Genomic DNA, 20137 nt, shown 5'->3' with positions numbered 1-20137 from the left:
CACCACACTTTGTTTTTTTTTCTGGCGTTTTTCTCTCTGCAGAAGACACTGTTACATCATCTTATCATCAGATCCAGCCTGTAAAAGTCATCCTGAGCCTGATTCACTGGACGGATGAAGGTGGCAGAAATAAACTGGGACAGAGAGCAGCGCCAAAAGCCTAAAATGGAGCTGAGGAGTCGCCAGGAGCTGCAGCCATGAGGCCGTCAGCTGACCCACTCTGGGTTTACACACAACACAACACACTGCACTGCATGTGTCATTCAAACCAGCCTGCTGTGACTGGCAGACACCGTTGGACATGAGGGACTCTCAATATGACTTTAAAATGTCACACTAGGTGGAGATGTGCACTGACGGCCAAAGAAACGTGGACACCTTGACTCGAGGCCAGAGGTTGCATAAGTACATAAACACAATATTCAAATAAGGACAGATTCTCTGCCCAAGCTGAAGTTCCACATCTTCATTTAGGACAAATACATAAATAGTCACTCAACAACATACAGAGTTACTGATAAAATGTATTGAATAGAGTTGAACATAAATGTTAAATGTGAGCGAGGGGCTCAGGAGATCCCACCAGGCCATTGTTTTAAAGCCTGTGTCATCTGCGTTTACACGTTTGACGGCGCTTCTCTTGAGGTCAATCCGTGAAAATACTTCATTTAAATGGAAGCGTGTTTCACATTAATCAGGTTCTGACACACTCTGACTTTGTTGAACTTGTGCAGAGCTTTTCTGTAGAAGCAGGTGGTTTATTAATACTTATTAGCAGTGAGGATGCAGCTGCAGAACAGAGCTGCTGGTGAATGTAGGAGAGTAGAGGTAAAACTGTTCCGTGTTTAGACTTCATCTCTGTCACGAGCCCAGATGTCACAACAAACTAGCAAGAAGCTTCAGATGATACAGAAAAGCGATATGTTTGCACTGTTTTCAGGCCTATAGGATTCTCCGCGTGGCCTTTAGAACCAACTCTATTTCTGTCGGTGTGTTTTTGCTGTGGACTAAAGCGGTGACAAAGTGATAATCACAGATCTGACCGTGTTTACGGCGTTTGTGCAGCTCGCTAACTCAGCAGGTAAAGTCCAGTGGGAACACAAACATGCCGCTGTTGTTCTGTGTGCGTCACAGCAGAGTCTACCATACGTGTTACAGCACAAACAGGATCCAGCAGGTCCAGATCAACAGGCCACGGCGGATCTGAATCCAGGTGACAGGTGGACCCTTCACCTGTGTCTCACACAGACACAGTAACGCGGCAGTTTAACAGCTGGATTACGCTTTATAGGGTTTTAGTGGCTGATGGGCTATTATTGGGTCACAAATTTAACAGCATGTTCCCTGTCTTCAATCATTAAACTCGTCCTGATAAAGAGACGACATCCAGACTCTTCATGTTGCAGCCAACGGAGTGAAGTAGGTGCATCCAGACTCAGAAGAAAACCAACGCCTGCAGGTGGTGTCAGTCGTTAGTATATTGGGAGAATAACACAAATACAAACTCACCACTGGCAGTGAATTTATTCAGACACCACCAATTAAAGTCATCTGAAGCCAGTGGACCATGTACAGAACAACACAACTGTAGATTAATAAAAAGAATGAAGAGTCTATTAAAATCAGCCTACAATGTAAAGCTTAAGGTAAATACTTTAAGGTAAAGTGTCGCTTTCCCAGGACTTTAGTTGATCAAATCTTGAGCATGTGCTTTCTCTCACATATAAACAGCAGGAGATTTCCTTCAGGTCTCTGCTGCTCTCTGTTGGCTGAACGTCAGAGACATCAGCTTGTGTTTGAGGTGTTTCCAATTAGGAAACAGATGTTTCAAATTGTATTTTATTTCCTGTCATGTATTTGAAAGCTCTAATTTAATCACGTGTTGACTGTAGTCCTTTAATTTTATCCTTGTGAATTACTGTATTACTAATTTAGTATTAGTATTACTAATACTACAGTAGTGGGATACCAGAGTTCCAGAGTGAATGACAAACAGATTCACAGCTTCTTCGGGAGTCGTCCAGCTCCATCAAAACAACAACACAAGTGACGTTTCTTTCATGGTGGGTTTTTCTAGTTTATCCGTTCAAGTTCAACAATGGCTGTATCTTTAAAACCGACATGCATTCAAACCAAATAACATGTGCCTAAAGCAGTGAAGACAATGTGTTGTACTGTAGATTCTGAAGCAGTTTCTAACATAGGAAATTGCATCGAGACATTTTGTTTCTGTGCCTGAAGGTCCGTGAGCTGCGCTGCGGCCTGCGGCCACGCGGTGTCGCTGTTTCACATCAGAGGCTGCAGCGTCAATGGAGAGACAACGAGTCAAGTAACAGCACAGAGTGCTGAGTAGCTTCATTTACACAGCACGTTTAGCACATAAAGGCAGCATGAAAAACAATAAGCATTACAACCCGGAACCAAATTACAGGAAAGAAAACTATGTCTGTTGTTTTCAACACTGCGACTAGATGACCAAAATAATATAAAAGGAACTAAAGCTCATGAACTAAAAATAAAACACACAATGTAAATGAGCTGACAAAACAGAACGTAACACACAACGTTTCAGACGAGAGCTTTGACTTTATGATTTAACATCATCACTGGGTCCAATTGTGATTGTTCCAAAACAGCCTCACTGTGTGAGGTCCTGACCCGAGGTTTCACCAGCAGATCAAAGGATCTAAGAGCCAAACCAGGTTTACAGTCTTTAAGGTTGCTGTTTAAAATACAACATCATTAGGTAGAACTAGTTATTAGAATTACTATGGTATCATCATTATAGAACCTTCAGCCAGAGGCTGATCAGTATCAGGTTCTCCACAGAACGCCACTGGAGATCCTTCCTACCGGTGCCATCAGCCTGTACAACTGCTCCTCTGTGAGGGTTAATCTTCATCCATGCAATCACATGTATAATAAAACTAGCTACTAATTAGATGTGAGTGTGTAGATGTGTTAGCGTTCTTATTTTAATCTCCCTACCTTCTTGTTGGCGCTCGTTACCGTGACAGCGATCAAAGTGTACAAAATAATTATTCCTCTGGGATTATAGAAGTTTTTTTTTAACTTGAATCTTCAATCTTGAACTAGAGAATAAAAGCTTCAGTCTATGAGATGAGATAATTGTCCCACAGAGTGGGAAATTTCCTCATTACAGCAGCAGTACAGCAGAGAAATAGTACCAGTATAATAATAATACTTCAGTATATACTAATCATAAGAATAATAAACATATAAGTCACATTATGTACATAAAAATGTCTAGCATGGGTTATTGCACTATAAAAAAGAAAAAAATGATTGCATAACATGTTTAGAGTCCAGTGGTTCAGTGGGAGCAGCTCTGATTGTAGAGTCAGGAGAAAGGACTTCCAGTGTCGCTCCTTCAGGCACTTTGAGCAAACAGTCTGTCACTGTGAGCGCAGATGACAGCGTTGCTGCCTTCCTCCCCCTCCTCCTCCAGTCCAGGGGCATCGTCTCTCTTCCTCTTCTCCAGTCTCTTCCATAAAAGATGGCTGAGGCCACCACCAATTCAGAAAAGCTCTTAGTAATCATTTACATTTAAGTTACTGATTTAAGTCATTGGTCCAGTTTCATTAGTCTGTAAAGTTGTCGTCAACGTGAAGCGTTTTGACCCTTAACGTTATGTTGGTTTTGTTCTGAAAGAGCCTAAACGGAAGTCATGTGTTGTCGTTCCCATTAGCTTGACGCCCCTAAAGTTCGTCCTCGAACGAAAAGGAGCTGAAGCGTTTTTCTGTCCTTGTATGTTGTCGAACCGCTGCAGGCCGAACCCAAAGGAACCGCCATGTGTCCAGGTCGGTCTTGGCGTCCACTTACAGCCCAAAGCTCTCGGTTCGCCCCTTCGTGCCCGTTGCGTTCCAGGTTTCTGCGCTGCGTCGCCTGAAGAAGCGCACTTCGCCTGAGCCCACGGACTCGGTTCGGCCCGTTTCACCGTCGCCCGTGGCTCGCTCGTTCGCTCCAGAGGCCGCTGAGCTATGGCGTTCTTCGTGAAAAAGAAGAAATTCAAGTTCCAGACGCACCTGACGCTGGAGGAGCTGACGGCGGTGCCGTTCGTCAACGGGGTTCTGTTCTGCAAACTGCGGCTGCTCGACGGAGACTTCGTCGCTACGTCGTCCAGGTGAAACGGCGCAAACGCTTAGTTAAACTCCCTAAACACGTGAAAAGCGTCTCTACGTGGCGTTTAAAGGCCGCGTTCTCTGAACGATGCGTTTAATGACATCTTGCCTGCTGAAGCCAATTCAAGTGTTTTTCAGTGTTTTTTCCACTGAAGTCTGTGCTGCTGCGTTTTTATGCTATTTGCTGTGAGTCTGTTGGTTTTACGCAGTGGAACCACTTAGCGGCTCTTGTGTGTTTGTTGAATGCTAAATTAAAGGATCTTAGATTAGCAACTGTAATAATGCAACTATTGCGCAGACATTTTCTTCAGAACTGCGCGTCATTGAATTCCTGCCGTCTGTGATGAGTCTTGACCTTTTTGAGGCTGCTCAATGGAGGTTAACGGACTAAACGCCACCAAAGCGAAGCTTTGGCGTTTTGACTCGCTGTAGATTTCATCTTTATGCTTGCGTCACTCGTGGACCCGGATAAGATCAATAACCTTCATCTTGGCTTTCCTGTGACTCGCGTGTCAGCGTTGATGTTTGCTGGGGAGTGGAGAGGAGTCCGTTTGACCTTTGACCTTGTTAGTCTGCATGAACCCTGGGGGAGTTTCCAGGTGGAAGCAGACTTGTTTGGGACGTCTGACAGACGTGGAGCTTTGGTTCTGAGGCCCGTTTGCAGCTGGGTCGTACAGAGGCTGCAGAACTTCCTCCTTTTTACTGGATCGTGTTCAGGCCTGTGAGCGTTGGATCCGTGTGCTGACTGACACGTATGTTGGAGAACGCTCCCTCGTGCGTTCTCACGGCCGACTGATGATGGGGTCGGGTTTCTCCTCGGAGCATGTTGTAACTGCGGTCTGAACTTTGAGCTTCTTTCAGGCACAGATGATGCGATGACGGAGACGAACCTCGGGGAAAAGCTGACGCGTCACGCGGGAGCGCGCGTCTGCGCCTCCAGCTGATTTTGTCTGATAGTAATTTGACCGATGGGAGGTTTCCAGACGTCGGCCTGGCAGTTTGCAGGTTTCCTGGTGGAGGACGGCTGGAAGCTGGAAGTTCTGTTGAACTCACTGATGTCCCTCACGCTTCAGCGAGGTGTTTGAAGGCGTGGGAGAAGCCGCCGCCGCCGCCGCCGCCTCTCTGCTCAGAGAAGGGAACGCGGTGCTTGTTGTGCTGTTGTGTCACGTCCTCAGATCAGCTTCTCTCTGCAGCCTCATAACAGGGCGCATTGTGCCCGCAGGGACGGCGAGGTCCGAGGCCCGGTTCTGCTCCTCTCCTGAGGTTATGTAACGGCTCAGATGTCCTCCCTCCCTCGCCCCCTTATCATCATCTCTGTGCCTGAAAACAAGGCGCCCTCAGAGGAGCGGGCGACGGCGCAGGGAGGCTCGCTCTGCGGGGACACGGGTCAGCGTTATGTCACAGACCCGCTCTTTGTACGGCCCGGTTGGCTCGGCGCCGCCAGCGGTCACATGCTGTGAGCTGATATGATGGAGGCTGAGCGTCTAATCAGCCCGGTCTGAGGAACGCTGGTGCTGCGTGTGGGCTGTGTGTCAGGAAGGAGGATGATGATGATGATGATGATGATGATGATGATGATGACATGATGCAGAGGCTTGTTGAGCTGTTCACACTGATCATCTGGCGTCTCTGTATGAGTCCGAGCTCAGACCCGGTCTGTTCTTGTCTTCACATCACAGCCTCCCAGTTTAGGTGTCCGACAGGTTTAGTGGTATCAGCAGGCGCGGTATCGGCGCTGGAAAGCCTCCAGTGGATCCGGGCAGCTCTGCTCAACCTCCTCTTTCCTAATGGACTGTGTGTTTTCACTTTGTGCAGCGTTAGAATCCAGATGTTGTTCATCGTGACTTGGCAGAAAAACACGACTTTCACTGCTGCATCAGTTCAGCTTTTAGCAGCACGATCTCGCTTCGTTCTGGTGTTTGGACTTTTAGCGGATGCTGGTTCTGGTTCTGATGACCCGCCACCAGCCTGGTTCTGCTATTCACAACCACAATCGTCACAGGAGTCGGTGGAAGACTGAAGATGAAACAAAGAACTCCAGAAAAGTCTGGAGACAAACAAAAGCTGTTTTTTCTTTGACTCTACAGTCATAAAACCTCATTGAATGCGATCTGCACGTGTTTGTGTGTGACGCGGTTCCGTGTGTGGAACCCACACATGTTTGTCTGACCCACGCAGTGAAGCAGCTCGTCCTTGTTCTCCTGACGTGGACTTTGTTTGTGTGGAGGCCGCTGACGTTGCAGCTTGTGACACACCCTCACCTGCACGGAGTCGGACCTGTTGGAGTCCGCTTCAGTGCAAACACGCCCCGGTTCCTCCCAGAAGGAAGGTTCTGGACCCGTGGGTGGAGAATGGTCTCATGTTCTCTACGTCTCCTCATCTGTGTTGAAACTGTCTTCTAGTAGAACGCCCGTAGAGAGAGGAGGTTCCCACCCAGAACCGCTGCATGGCCCCGGACTCGGTTCTGGGACCGTGATGGATTCTGCTCACGTGTCTCGCACACGTGCAGCCGTGGGAGTCGCCCTCGTTTGGGCCTGTGCAACCCTCATCTGTCTCCTCTGATCTGAGCCCAAACGGGCGCAGTAGCAGCGTGGAACCAAAGGAACGCGCTCCGAGTCGTGCTTTGAGTGAAAAGCTGCTGTTGAACAGGGAGGAGACGCGATCAGCTGATCCCAGCTTTTATGTGTCAGGGAATCTGAAACTCTGTTATGACCTGACACGTGTTTCCATAGAAGCTAGTAATTTACCTCAGGCCTGGATCCAGATGCTTCGTCTCCGCTGAGCGAAAACATGTCTTCATTGTGCAACAGATCTGGTTTCATGATTAGTTGATTATGATCAGGAGCACTGGAGCAGAGGGATTCATGTGTTCATGATGTTTAACTTAGGTCAATATTAGTCCAAAATGGAAGAATCCTTCAAGCTGAACTAGAGAAACTGGAAGGATGTGTTGAAGGACTGGACCTGATTTGGGTTTGGGTCCGTCTGTGTCCGGCTCTGATCGCTCCTCTGCTGCAGCCTTTAGGTGGTGGATCACAACCAGACAGCAGCAGATCCAGTCTGGATTGCAGCGGTCCAGGCCGGGTCCGCTGTGGACCAGTTGTTTGAGGACTTGTGTCGGTGCGATGCAGGTTCTGTGCCAGACGCTGGTCCATGACCTCGTCGGACCCCCTGCTGTGACGCGCTGCTCCTTTTACCTGCTGAAGGAGACAAACCACTTTCTAACAGCTGTTTTCTGTTTTGCCCACACTTTTCCAGCCGTTGTGACGGCTCCTCTGCTACAGAACCGTTAGTGTGACCTCCTCTGGGAAGTTGGATTAATTCTCGCAGCCTCTTTCTCAGAGTCTGATCATGTTGACGCTCCTGCGTTTCCTTTTCCGTCCTCGTTGGACCTCACGGCTGGTGACTGACGCTACTGGGCCGTTCTGCTCCACATCAGAGGAGAATCACTTGGATCACAGCTGCTTCCAGTCATCAGGTCCAGGTCCATTTACCTCAGGAAGCACGGTTCTGTTGAAGCTGAAGCCCAGTGTGTGAGGGTTTACATTAAAACTCCAGTCACTAATCACACACACACACACACACACACACACACACACACACACACACACACACACACACACACACACACACACACACATTTAGGAGGTTTATGCCTTTACTAAATTCTGGACCAGTTGTGAAACTTCTTACACGGTTACGGACATTTCCCATGATGCATCTTGTTTTCTGCTGCACTTCAGGGTCTGTCAGTGAATCTGAAAGCTGCTGAGTGAACAGCCGGCTCACAGGCTGTGTTTGTTTGAAGGTGACGGCAGCGGGACCGACCCGCTGACCCCTCGGGTCCAGGAACATCCTCCCGGTCCCCCGCTGCAGTGCAGGATCCGTCTGCTTCCTCAGCGCTCCGCTCGCGGCCGTTTATCTGCGACCCGGTTTGTGTTTCTGCGTCGGCCCCAGGAGCCGCGCGTCCAGGATGGGAGATAAGGGCCCACACTGCATTACTGACGCGTTGAGTCATCACACGCTGGGGTCCTGTGGAGGGCAGCTCGCATCACAGGCTCCGTGTTTAAAGAGCAACAACAGCTTGTTTGAAGGTTTCTGGGTTGCAGTTGCTGCCGTTGGTTTAAACATACGAACGTGTGCCGAAACCAGGAAGCAGGTTCTGCTCATCCTGGCAGCAGAGCGAAGGTCCAAACAAACCCGATCCCAGTTCCTGTAAGTTCAGCTCAGCACATGAGATTCCCTTGTTTTTTTTTCATTATGGAAGCTTTTCCAGCAGCAGGAGCAGCTGATTAGCAGATGTCACGCGAGCAAAGGTTTGTTTACTCACTTCAACGTAGAAATAATACGCGACTTTATATTTAACGAGCAGAATGAACAGAAAGAAGAATGCAAAGTATCTCAAACAGATGAAAGCCTCAACTCTGCTCATACTCAGAAAGCAACAATTGAAATTCCTAAGATCTAAACTAAAATGTGGACTGTAGTGAGAGACGAGTGGTTTGAGACTGAACGACGGAACCGTTCTGCTCCTCGTCTCATGGGTTCTGTTTGACTGGTTCCTGCTGGTCTCCGTGGACCTGAGCTCTCCTTCGTTCTCTCCTGATCCACCTGCAGCATTGGATGTGACACCAACGGTCTCCATCAACATCCTGAGTGAATGTTTAACAGTGGAAAGTCTCCGTTGTTTACGGCTTCATGGCTGAATGTGGGAAACATCAGGTTTCAGTCAGTTTCAGATGTTGCAGATTGTTTGGTAACAAGTCCCAGCACTTTTACTGCACAACACGATGAAAGGATTCGCCTGAAGGACGAGAGCGTGGGCCGTCGCACAATGAGGCCTTTGTTGTTGCTTCCCTCTGCAGGCGTTGCCGCTGTGTGTGTGTGTGTGTGTGTGTGTGTGTGTGTGTGTGTGTGTGTGTGTGTGTGTGTGTGTGTGTGTGTGTGTGTGTGTGTGTGTGTGTGTGTGTGTGTTTGCATGAGCGAGCGTGGGGTCACGTGTCCAGACCTGGTTAAGTGTCTGCAGTTTTTCCACAGCGTTCTCCAACGTTCCACGTCCTCCAGACGATACGTTGAACACACGCTTCCAGACGCCCGCGTTGACATTTAGTTTATAGGAGGAGAAAGAGCAGCTCTGCCCGAAACGCTGTTTACTGGTGACTAGTTTCTAGTGGCTGAATGATTCTACCCTTTGTTTGTTTTCATGTTTCATCATCATTATTATCAGGTTGACGTTATGGCATCAGCTGCTTTACAAAAACAAGTGTAACTGAGAATAAGTGCATGTAACATGTTTGGTTTCCAAGACTCTTCTCGTAACGTAGTTTTTTCCTTCTTCATCCAGACCTCGCGTCCCTGTGTCTTGAGCAGAGTTGTGTTGTTTTGTGATAATCGGCATGAACAGACCGGAGCTTTGATTCTGTTAAACCTGTGAGAATGAAGTGGCTGCAGGTGAGACGGAGAACACGAGCTGAGCCCTGAGCTGCTCGGAGCCGCGTGAGGTTTCCATGGAGCCTGAACAAAACCATCTGGACTGAGGAATGTGCTTTGGAAACGGGCCCTGCAGCAGCCGGCCGGTGCCGTGACGTCCTGATAAGAGCTGGGCCTCAGCGTCGGCCAAATGGAAAAAAGTTTATATAAAGGTGTTCGAAGGAGCATAAGAAGCCACGAGATGGTGATAACGGGGTGAGAGGGTGAGTTCTAGAGTCCAAGTGGACGTTTGTGACAGATGAGGCCGATGTGACCTTGACCTTTGAACTCCAGCCTCTAGAATCTGACTGTGACGTTCTCCTTCTATTTGAAGATGTTCTTCTAAACATTCCTGTGATGTCACGTTCAAGAATGATGGACCTGAGTTTAGTGACCTTTGACCTTTCATTTTTTAGTGATTGATGGGAAACATTGAGGCTGTGGCCTAAATGAAACCTTGACCTTAATATCTTTCTTGTCAACATCTTCTACCAAATCGAATGATGTTAGATTGAGTTCAACATCATCAAAATGCTCAACTGGAACTAGTCACTTTTAGGGCGAAGCTGAGGAGCTTCTTTGACACGTTGAAGAGAAACCTCGACTCTGCTCAGTCACTTAAAGGCTCTTTATATAGAAACCTGTGGTAGGACACTTAAATGTCAAGAGATGTTTGGAGGCATGACTCGATGGTTTATGTGCTGTATAAATACACTGTTACTGTCAGCAAACGTCAGAAATCATAATTACAGACACCCGTCTGAGTGAACAGGCTCTGACTCTGCTTTCTTCTTGCAGAGAGGAAGTTGAGGAAAACTGTGTTCGCTGGAGGAAGAGGTTCACCTTCGTGTCCAAGCTGAGCGCCAACCCCCACACGGGCGTCCTGGACCCGTCTGTGTGCAGGCTGTCCGTGAGGAAGGTCAGACGCACGCGCGCGCACACAGGCACACGCACACACAGGCACACGCACGCACGCACACACAGGCACACGCACGCACACACAGGCGCACGCACGCACACACAGGCGCACGCACACACAGGCACACGCACGCACGCACACACAGGCGCACGCACACACAGGCACACGCACGCACGCACACACACGCACGCGCACACAGGCGCACGCGCACACAGGCACACGCACGCGCACACAGGCGCACGCACGCACACACAGGCGCACGCACACACAGGCACACGCACGCACACACACGCACGCACACACAGGCGCACGCACACACAGGCGCACGCACACACAGGCACACGCACGCACGCACGCACATACACACATACACACATACACACACAGGCACACAGGCACACATGCGCACACGCTTAGCCTAACTAACAGCACAAGCCTTTCATTACCTGTGTGGTTGTGTGTCATTTAAAGCTGGATCACTGGGTTCATGACCGTCTTCCTGTTTTCTCTGCAGGAGCTCAAAGGAGGCAAAGCTTATTCGAAGGTAGGAGCGGTCACACGTCTCCAAACTTAAAGCCACCTGCTGTAAATGTTTGCCCTTTTTAAGGATCGTGTCTGGTTCGTGTTCCCGTGCGTCTGGAATTTGCAAAACATCCTCTGCCGTAACATTGACGGCTCCGAGGATGAGTCACGTCTTGAACGAAACAAGGTCAAACCTCTCGTCAAGACAAAGCTCCGCTTCGAGGCCGTTTCCCAACAGGAACCGTTTCCTCTGTTCGCGCTTCGTCTCCTTTTAGATTTCCTTCTGCTAAATATACTTGGTTTCCTTAAACACTCACCTATGAAAACAGGCTCCGTTAATGAAGGGAAGTCCTGAGAATGAAGAATGGGAAGCGGCCCCTCGAGGCACTGCTCATTCACAGGACACGAAAGCGCCTCCAGATCCTGAAACCCGGTGAGGAAGGTGGGACTGGAACCAGTGATGGAACCAGTGATGGAACCAGCATGAGGACGAGCAGCTCGTTGGAACAGGCAGCAGTCCTGGTTCTGGCCCGTTTTGTGCTCACCTTTGACGTTTGACTCGTTTAGCAAAGTGTGCGTGGAGTCGTTCCCGGCTTTTCCGTCTCATTCATTCCCTGACTCAGTTTTATCTGTAGCCGTGTTTCGTCTGCGCTGCTGCTGTGATGTGGCTTTGTTAAACCTCGGAGGCCGGTGTGCAGAACGCCCGCTGGCTCAAAGCTTTCTATTTGGCATTCACATGTTACATGTTCACATGTTGAGTGAAGCCTCTCCTTCACCCTCAGCTGGGCTTCACAGACCTCAACATGGCGGAGTTTGCGGGTTGTGGCTCCACCGTGCGCTGCTGCCTGCTGGAGGGCTACGACACCAAGAACACGCGGCAGGACAACTCCATACTAAAGGTAGGAGGAGACGGGAGCAGCACAGGGCGGCGTAGAGAGGAAGCCAGTTGGTTCAGGGGGTTCTGGCTGCTGTGAGTACAAGTGAGTGGCTTCCTGCTCCTGAAGCCGGTTGGATCATTAACTCTTCAGACTTTGACCCTCGACCTTTGCTGCTTGCTTCCACTACACAACTTTACTGTTACAGGAGTGGAAAAGGTTGAGGCTCAGCTGGTGAAGGACCTTTGTTCAAGTGCTTTGGTTTCCTGTTGAAGGAAAACTCAGTTTACGATCAGTCAATGTCCTGAAACATGAGAGTCAGAAACACAAACGTGCAGCTGATGTAGACGTCAGTGACGGTCCTCTGGTTTGTTAAAGGTGATCATCGGGATGACCCTCCTGTCTGGAGACCCCTGCTTTAAAACGTGAGTAGCTATAAATACATCTAAGAACCTGGAAAGCCATATTAAAACTATACGACTCGATTTCATCTTGTTAAAGGCCTGTTCATGCGCATTTAGCTTTTGTACTTTGATTGCGTGGCTCCTTGAGGCTCCTTCTCGGTTCCTGGAGCTCCCTCCAGAACGTCTGCTAACTCGCGCTTTGACCACGTTCCTCCCGCAGGGCTCCCAGCACAGCGAAGTCCATCTCCATCCCAGGACAGGAACACGCCCTGCAGCTGGACTGCAAGGGCGAGGGAACCGCGGAGCCTCCAGCTGCAGGCGTCTCCATGGGGCGGGCGCTCAAAGCCCGGCCCTCCATCGTCAGCTCAGGTGCAGCTCACGTCTGAGCAGAGCTCTTTAAAAAACATGCACCGCTTTCCTTCTAGAGGCTTAGATCACGTATGACCTCCTGCCTTCTGACCTGGAAAGATGTGAGGAGGAAACAGTAGCTGCACATCAGTGTATCAACAGATACAGTTAGAACAGCACGTACAGTCCAGGACGGCCTGATCTGAGCCGGAGTAAACAGCTGGAGCCCATCAGACAAACAGCGACGGAGCGGTTCTGTGCTCGAAGCAGCAGCTGAAGGAGTTTAGTTTGTTTAGAGCAGATTCTGAAGTGACTGATGTGTTTGAAACATGTCGAGCAGTGATTCTGTGTTTGGATCCAACCACACAGTGTTTGTGTCTGGTTTAAACTGAAGCTGGTTTGGTTTCATCCTGGACAGCAGCAACAGGAAACCGCCCAAAACCACGAGGGAGAACTCAGAACCACGAGTCCAACCAACAAACACGTTTACAAAAGCAGCTGCTTCACCTGCAGACTAAACTCATGGAGAGTAACGGTGTTTTGTTCTGTTGGTGCCAGGTCTTCTTGAAGAATCTGAAGTGAACCAGAACCAGAACCAGCCCAGTCCTGCAGAGCTTTTCCAGTCTGGTCACTCTCGTAACTCCAGCTACGCCAGCCAGCACAGCAAGATCTCAGGTAGCACACAGCAGAACCTGTTGGACCCAGTGTCAACCGATGACCTACGCTCTGTCCTGACCTTGAACGCAGCACGCTCAGTTCTTGGTGCTGCTCTGCAGGCACAGCCATGGTTCTGATGCTGCGGTCCCACCTCCAACTGTCCCCAGAGCTCTAGCATGAAGTGTCCTCTCTGTGCTCTCGTCCTGCAGGCTACAGCACCGAGCACTCCTGCTCCTCCAGCCTGTCGGACCTCACGCATCGCAGGAACACCTCAACAGGAAGCAGCACTTCTGGGGGCTTGGCCATCACGGCCGACACGCCAGCAGAGGGAGACAAGGACGCTGGACGTCCGGAAAGGCCCCCACGACCGCCGCGACCCGTGCTCCCCCCTAACAGGCCCCTCAGGTACAGACGGGGACGTGTGACCGACTGAAGCCGGACGCGTCCCGTCCTAATGTACCGGCTTTGTCTCTCAGGAGGAAGCAGGACTCGGTGGAGACTCACCCCTCCTGGGTCAACGACACGCGCATCGATGCTGACGACGTGGTGGAGAAAATCGTCCAGAGCCAAAACTTCGCCGATATCAACAACACTGAAGGTAGCGCGGAGGCCGACCTGAAGGTTGCGGCCCGTGCTTCCCAGCAGCTCTGACTCTGTGTTTGTGGCTTCCAGACAGTAACCTGCGTCTGTTCGTCAGCAGAGACGGAACCACGGCGCTCAGCGGCATCAGGCTGGGGAACAGGTGAGACTCTGCTGTGGTTCTGTCTGCAGAACCTCTGCTGATCAGGACTGCTCGCCTCCTGCGTTCCTCTGAAGGCGTGTGCTGCTGCTCCCCGGTCTCTGACTCCTCGTGTTGCCTCCCTGCAGGGTGTCGGCCGGCGGCTACGAGCCCGTGGTGATCGAGAGCCACTAATGCGAGCGGCGTCTCCGTCTGCTGGTTCTCCTGGAGCTTCAGCTGGTCTGACGCCGTGAGGGGAGAACCCTGTCTGTTTGCACTTTATGTGAAAGGGCTCTGTGACTGAGCGTTCGTGGTGTGCGCTGGTTCAGTCCAGGGTGGACCTGAGTCGTCTGCGTCCCCAGTGTGATGCAGTAACTAGAGATGAGCCACTAACGTGCAGAGATGGAGCTCCTTGTCTCCTTCCACCTCATTATATTTCTTCTCAGGCTTTTCTGTGTTTGTGCCTTTTCAGCCTTCAGTGCTGAGTCATGTCACCATGACTCACTGAGGCAGGACCCAGTGGATGAGAGCTGGAGTCTGGTGAAATTCAGTGGAAACATTGTTTCATCACTGGAAAACGTTCTGATGTGAGTAATGAAACGACGTTCGAGCCAGATAGTGACGGGATGAAGCCCCAGCTGCTGCTAATGAGGTCAGGTTCCTGTAGCGGCGCCATTTGAACAGCTCTTCAGAGGAAGCGACGGGGACAGAATCCACTTCCTGTCTCCAGCCGTCATGGACCCGGCCCGCTGCCCCAGCAGCTCCAACACTAACCCGATGTCCAATTCATGGAACGCTCTGGGGTCCTTCTGTTTTCCTGAACCTGCCGTTTCCCTGTTGATCGGGGAAACGCTGCAGAACCACTTAGTGCCTGAGAAGTTTCTCTTAATGACCCGAAAGCACCGCAGGTGTTAATGATGGAGATGAGAGAAAGGCCTTTCCCCTTTGTTACTTGTGTCACTGTTGTTTTTAGGCCCAGCGGTTCTGGAGGCTCTGCCCTTCACACAAACACTACATCTGGACAGACTGGTTTTACTGGTTGCTGCCCCCTGGTGGAGCAGCTACTGGTTTTTAGTTTTGTGTTTCATTTTAGGCTGGTTTGTTTACAGATAAACAAAAACCCAAGACACTAAATCCAGGAGGCGGAAAGGTTCCGCAGTGACCCGGAGGCCTCACCTCAGCAGCCAGCGGGCTGGTCGGTTCAGCTTTGATGCCCACAGAGCATTTTAATCTGGAGAGACTTAAAGTCGTGTTTGTCTGTTTGATAGAATTAAACGCCATTCTTCTTCACGGTTTAAGAAACGTGGCTGTTCTAAGATTCTCTGTGGGAACAGTTCTGCTGTTTGCTAAAACGAGACCACAGATCAGAGCACGTCGGGGAGAGTCTGTGCTCGAATAATTCGAGTCAAAGCCAGTCATATTCATTTGACGGAATCTTTGGTCCCTTTCACAATAAAAGCCTGCTTTTAAGACTTTTAATGTGCGTTCCTTTTGGCACAGAATCAGACTTGATGTCGTCACACTACACTGGGGATCCCAGCTGCTCCCACCAGTTCTTTAGTCCAGCACACGTTGTCACGTTTGGGATGAACCACTGATCGTAGAGTCACAGCCGTTGGCTTCCATTTAAAGCATTTATTTATGTTTGTTGTATTCTTGGGGGTTGGTTTTAAGCTACGCACACTCTCCTCCTCCGGCTTTGTTGTGTTAGTTCTAAACAAAGCTAGTATAACCTGAGTTTAGTAGAACTGTTCTTCTCATCGCTGCTTCATTTTCTTTCTGCAGAAATAATTTGTAAACAATAAAACACTTGAGTTTATTTTGGTGTCTTGTTTTGAATCATTGCAGCTCTTCTCATCATCTCCAAACGCTCATCATGAGCCATGTTCCTCCAGCAGAGGGCGCTCTGCACGCTGGATGCCCTTTAACACGAGTGTTAGAGCTCTGGTTTCTGCTCTGATCAGTGATCATAATTAGAAGCCTGTCCTGATATTCAGCAGGCCATCGTCCACTGTGACTTCAGACATGAAAACCAGCTTTGACCTAAACTAAAATTAGAACCTGACCGTAAATGTCAGAGCTGCTCCGTTGGACTCAATCAAGCGTATAGGTGTTCCTAATAAAGTGGTCATTGCGTGTGTAATGCCTAAAGATGCGTAAACTGTTGCCCCATCACGGTTTTGTGTGTCCGCTGGTGACCGGGTTGTGACCGTCCATGAGTCCACGTCGACTTCTGTAAATTGAATTATCAGTAGTTGAGACATCTGAGGCCCGAAACAAAGCATGGCAGTTAACATTAAAACGAGTCCAATGCCTCAGTTGAGACGTGAACTGTTCGCTGAAGCTCATCAACATTTCAGTCCTGGAGCCGAAGCCCAGACGATGCAGAGTCACAATGAGCCTGTCGTTATGGACCTGGGCCCTCATGGCTTCAGGTCAGAGCCTGGTTTCTTCAAACTGATGCATGTTGGTGGGTCCAGTGTTTTCACACAGACACACATCAGACGTCTGACCCCCCCCCCCCCACACACACACACACACACACCCAACACAAAAACTCAACCTGTCCACCAGCGCAGCGACATCACACATATTAAGTATTAACTAAAAACTAAAACTAATTTCCCCACTGTGGGACTATTAAAGGTTTTCTCATTAAACAAAACACTGAACCATTAATCAAGAAGATCATATACATTTTTCATATACTGCTCTAAAAGCAAAGCTGTCCCTCACAATACGGCATTCAGCCTAATACACGCTGCTTGTTGAACCGCTGGACAGACGTCTGTCCCAGAGTTCTGCAGGCGGTCCGTTACCCTGTTCATCTGAACAGAGTCAGACCTTTAATCACCTGAAGACCAACACGTTGATTTCTGGTCCTTTTTTACAGTCGGGTAAAAGGATGTTGTCTTCAGGTTAATGAGACGTTTGGACTCGCCTTGTTGCCGGGGGCGACCGGGGTCTTTGATCTTGAGCAGTGTTTTCCGCCCATGCAAATGATCCGTGGAGGCTAAAAGAGACATCGACGGAGCTGAAGTCTTCTCGGGGGAATTTGTGGCCTTGTACACAAACATCTGGAGCAGAAAAGGCTGCGTTTCTCCAGCTGCTGATCAGCAGTAATGCAGGCGGTTCCGCCCTGCTTTTCTGTGACCAGTCGATGGACGGTAACTATTATCCGTCTACACGACTGTAGCTCTGACACAAACCCAGATGAACGGATGCTGCTGTCACCTCCACATCCCACTGTGGCTTTAAACAGCAAGCGTGAAGAAGATGACAAAGAAATGGAAAAAAGGCGAGAAAAGAAGAAACCTTCGTCTGCATCTTCTTATTGATGGTAAACAAGTGGCACCAGGAGTTTTGTTTCCTGCCAGATAAGGCGGATTGTGCGTGTTTCATGCTGATGTGGAGCAAAGCTGTGGTTGACACCTCGAACTTATCACCTGCAGCTTCATTACAGCGTCTCGTCAGTTCTGGTCTGTGTAGGACTGAATGCATCGGCTTCCCATCACTGCGCGAGACGCCGCGCTGCGGTCGAAAGTTCCTCCGTTTAATGAGCAAATGTATTAGTTTCAATGTGGAAACTGTACCAATGCAATCAACTGTCAAAGCAATGCAACCATCAGAGTCAGAGGAGCAGGACTGAGAGGAGCTGTGGATCAGCTCTGAGCCGCTGAGAACGTCACTTTTACTCGAGTCCCTCACGTTTCATTAGCGTTAATCACATTTAGTTTGGATGAAAACTAACAAAACTTGCACCTGCACCTTGTGTTTAAGGCGCACGTTGAACCGTAACAGTTCCTTTGTAGATTCATAAATGCACTCGACAGAAAGAAGCGATGATTAATGTTTTTTTTTATAATTAAGAAATTAATCAAAGGCGTAACGGAAAAAACTGTTTTTTCCGCCTGCTTTCAGTTCTATTAAAGTTCAGGCCGATTCAAGCTCCTCGGCCACACAGCCCCGCAGGATTCTGCGGATTGTGAGGCCTCAGTTCCAGTGAAGAGAAATGTGCTGAGGAGGGTGAAACTGCTCAGGAGAAAAGCAGAACCAGAACCTCCAGCACACTGAACAGAACCCCAGGACTCATCCACGTTCGGACCTGCAGCCGAGGGGACGGCTCCGACCAGGTTCTTTCTACATCTTACAGGCCTTTATCGGGCTAAAGAAGCATCAGATGTAGTTGCCATGACGACGGGGATAATGTGACCTGACCTCCCCTACATCGTGCACACTTTTATAGATTAGTTTCTATGTGGACAATTGTCCAACCAAAGCGCTGACGCTGTGGAACCTGCTCTTTGCTTCACCTTCAGAGTAGTGGGATGCTGTTCCAGTGTCAAACAGGGCTGGTGCTGGTGCAGAGTTGACCGGACTGGTTCCGAAGCAGCAGATCAGCTGCAACAGACTGTAGAACATCCTCCACCTGTCACTAGTTGCTGAACCGACAGTCTGGTTTCTTCACCAGCACTAAATCGTCTGAGCGTTGGCTCCACTTTCTGTTCTCCAGTCAAAGCAGTGGTTTCCTTTGTTGGTAACAGGTTTCACTCTGATACGTGGCCCAGATGGCTCCAATTATAGAAGGCAGATAGTGAGTGATAAGGAAGTGTCTGAGGCTTTTCTTCTTTACTTTTGCTTCTGCAGCAAGATGGTATCTTGAAAACGGGGGGGAAATGAAACCGTGCCCATCTGGTCGTTGCTCAGCCGGCGGCGGCGGCGGTTCCGGTTCGGTCCAACAGAAGCTGCAGAGGCTTCATGGCGTCCTGTCCATGGCGATCATATGGTTCCAAAAATCTGCTAATGATCAGCAAGAAACAAGAATGTTTCATTAATAATAATAAGTGTTTTCTAACTGCACATAATTAGACAAGTTTTATTTCAGGCTTATTTTTATTAGTGAACAAACTCAGAGCTCTTGTTCCAAAACCTCAAACCTGAATATTTAAGGAAGTAAAAGTGAAGTTTGCCTTTTCTTCTACGCGTTAGTGAGCAGAATTATTGTGCAACTGAAGGAAAAGCAGAAATGTTCAAATTTTCATTTTTTTTCTGTCGTAAAGTAAAAACAACAAAGCAACAGCAGACAGTCAGAGGATTGAAGTGTTCCCTGAGCCTCAGTCAGTGGAAGGAGCTTCAGGTTCTCCGTGGGCTTTAGTTCGGCTCATGTTTGATGGTTAACACTTCGATGAGGCCGATGGAACCTGGTCCTGCTTAAATCAGAACCACTGCTTCTTCACTGGAGCCGCTGGGAGATGCTTCCAGCAGCTCATGCTCAGCAGCACCCTGTGTTTTTACGGCCGCGGGGCAGATTTTCTGCAGTGAATCCGAGGTATTTTCCTCTGATCTGAGCCTCTTTGCCTTGAACAAATGAAGCATCTGAATCGAGCTGCTGGTCGGGTCCCAGACGGATCCCAGAAGGGCTCCGTGTCTACGGGACGTGCTCATCTTATCTAAATTAGATTTTGGAATATACGTCTTATTTACATAAACGAGAAGCATGAGCTAAAATAGGAGCCCTCAAAACCACTTACCAGAAAAGGATGTGGTGCCAGTCAGGGGCTTCTGAGGGAAATGCAGAAGTTGAAGTTCGTTCTTCTGTGACGGGATTCAACGATCAACGATTTCCTGTTGATGGACTGAAGCCAAACTGACACACATGGTTTGTGAATCAAGGTGTTGGGCTGCAGTTTGCTGACATTAGGCTTCTTCCTCTGACCTTCTCTTCCTCCATTGAGCTGCTTGTGCAGAGTCAGACCTGAAGCTCCTGAAGAACAATCAAACGAATCCACGCCATCGCTGCAAATCCTCACCTGCCGTAAACCAGTCGACAGGCTCACGTGTGTTTGCAGCGATGGTGGTGGTGAGGATGATGATGATGATGATGCTCATCACTGGTATTTAGGAGGAATATTCCTCTTACTGGTTTTTCTGGCATTCACATCTAAGCCAAGACACAAATTCTGTTTGTTTATAGGCAGAAATGCTTGAAAACCAGAGAAACCCTTAAAAGTTGCTAGTTTAAATTTTAATCTGGATATTAATTGAATGACTTCATTGATCGGTGTGTTTGATCTGACTCTCTA

At 49.1% G+C, this 20137-nt stretch overlaps 1 protein-coding gene across 4 annotated transcripts; it reads left to right on the top strand.

Moving 5' to 3' along the window:
* The first annotated feature begins 3472 nt into the window (after positions 1-3472).
* eeig1a (estrogen-induced osteoclastogenesis regulator 1a) lies at positions 3473-15873 on the top strand. Of its 4 annotated transcripts, XR_005898020.2 has the most exons (12): positions 3473-4144; positions 10410-10530; positions 11045-11074; positions 11835-11951; positions 12306-12352; positions 12552-12700; positions 13238-13354; positions 13546-13741; positions 13813-13934; positions 14009-14078; positions 14204-14304; positions 14527-15873. XR_005898020.2 is itself a non-coding variant. In XM_029160236.3 (11 exons), the coding sequence occupies exons 1-11, from the start codon at positions 4002-4004 to the stop codon at positions 14247-14249; spliced, it is 1158 nt and encodes a 385-aa protein (XP_029016069.1). In that variant the 5' UTR covers positions 3475-4001; the 3' UTR covers positions 14250-15873. The 4 variants fall into 4 exon arrangements, 3 of the variants coding, with proteins under 3 accessions (XP_029016069.1, XP_040928024.1, XP_040928025.1); XM_029160236.3 differs by having other exon boundaries at positions 3475-4144; positions 14204-15873; XM_041072090.2 differs by lacking the exon at positions 3473-4144 and adding an exon at positions 7808-8458 and having other exon boundaries at positions 14204-15873.
* The last annotated feature ends 4264 nt before the right edge of the window (positions 15874-20137 follow it).

The sequence above is a fragment of the Betta splendens genome, chromosome 9, assembly GCF_900634795.4.
Source record: "Betta splendens chromosome 9, fBetSpl5.4, whole genome shotgun sequence".
NCBI lineage: Eukaryota > Metazoa > Chordata > Actinopteri > Anabantiformes > Osphronemidae > Betta > Betta splendens.
This window is presented reverse-complemented; position numbering and strand designations above follow the sequence as displayed.

What these genes read in the sequence shown, in the direction of transcription:
- eeig1a (XM_029160236.3), top strand. Translation starts at nt 4,002, where the DNA reads ATGGCGTTCTTCGTGAAAAAGAAGAAATTCAAGTTCCAGACGCACCTG. An exon ending in CCAGCACAGCAAGATCTCAG is followed by an intron (nt 13,355 to 13,545) that starts GTAGCACACAGC and finishes CTCGTCCTGCAG; the next exon opens with GCTACAGCACCGAGCACTCC. An exon ending in CGATATCAACAACACTGAAG is followed by an intron (nt 13,935 to 14,008) that starts GTAGCGCGGAGG and finishes TGTGGCTTCCAG; the next exon opens with ACAGTAACCTGCGTCTGTTC.